Source organism: Dipodomys ordii, unplaced genomic scaffold (genome assembly GCF_000151885.1).
Source record: "Dipodomys ordii isolate 6190 unplaced genomic scaffold, Dord_2.0 Scaffold23, whole genome shotgun sequence".
Classification (NCBI taxonomy): domain Eukaryota; kingdom Metazoa; phylum Chordata; class Mammalia; order Rodentia; family Heteromyidae; genus Dipodomys; species Dipodomys ordii.
Window position 1 is genome coordinate 12,459,737 of NW_012267239.1, and position 402 is coordinate 12,460,138.

The 402-nt window shown below is 66.9% G+C and overlaps 1 protein-coding gene across 1 annotated transcript in view; it reads left to right on the top strand.

The window, feature by feature from the left end:
- The first annotated feature begins 286 nt into the window (after positions 1–286).
- The window catches only part of Emc4 (ER membrane protein complex subunit 4), a 6,128-nt gene continuing 6,012 nt past the window's right edge, over positions 287–402 (top strand). Inside the window, exon 1 of the mRNA XM_013014310.1 lies at positions 287–396. Coding sequence (XP_012869764.1) covers positions 287–396 — 110 coding nt within the window. The remainder of the gene's footprint in view (positions 397–402) is intronic.

Genomic DNA, 402 nt, shown 5'->3' on the forward strand with positions numbered 1-402 from the left:
CTAACCATGTCTGGCAAATTTGGTATTGTTATCAGTACTTTCCATATGATTTGATTGCTAATTTCCATAGGGGATTTTCTAACTACTCTTGCACCATGGACCGGAAACGGGGAGGCGGGCGCGGGGGGACCGGAAACGGGGAGGCGGGCGCGGGGGGACCGGAAACGGGGAGGCGGGCGCGGGGGGGGGGCGCCGGGCCCTCGGAAGCGGCTCCAGGCCCGGAGCCGAGGGCCGGGACGACCCCTGACGCAGTCAGCGCCATAAACGCGTCTCGCGGCCCGGGAACATGGCAGAGGCCTGGGGTCGGGCGGTCGCAGGCCAGCCCACCTTCCCCTCGCCCTCTCTTCCGCCCATCCGACCGCCCTTCCGGGGCGACGGTGACGTCTATGTCCGCGCGCCAGA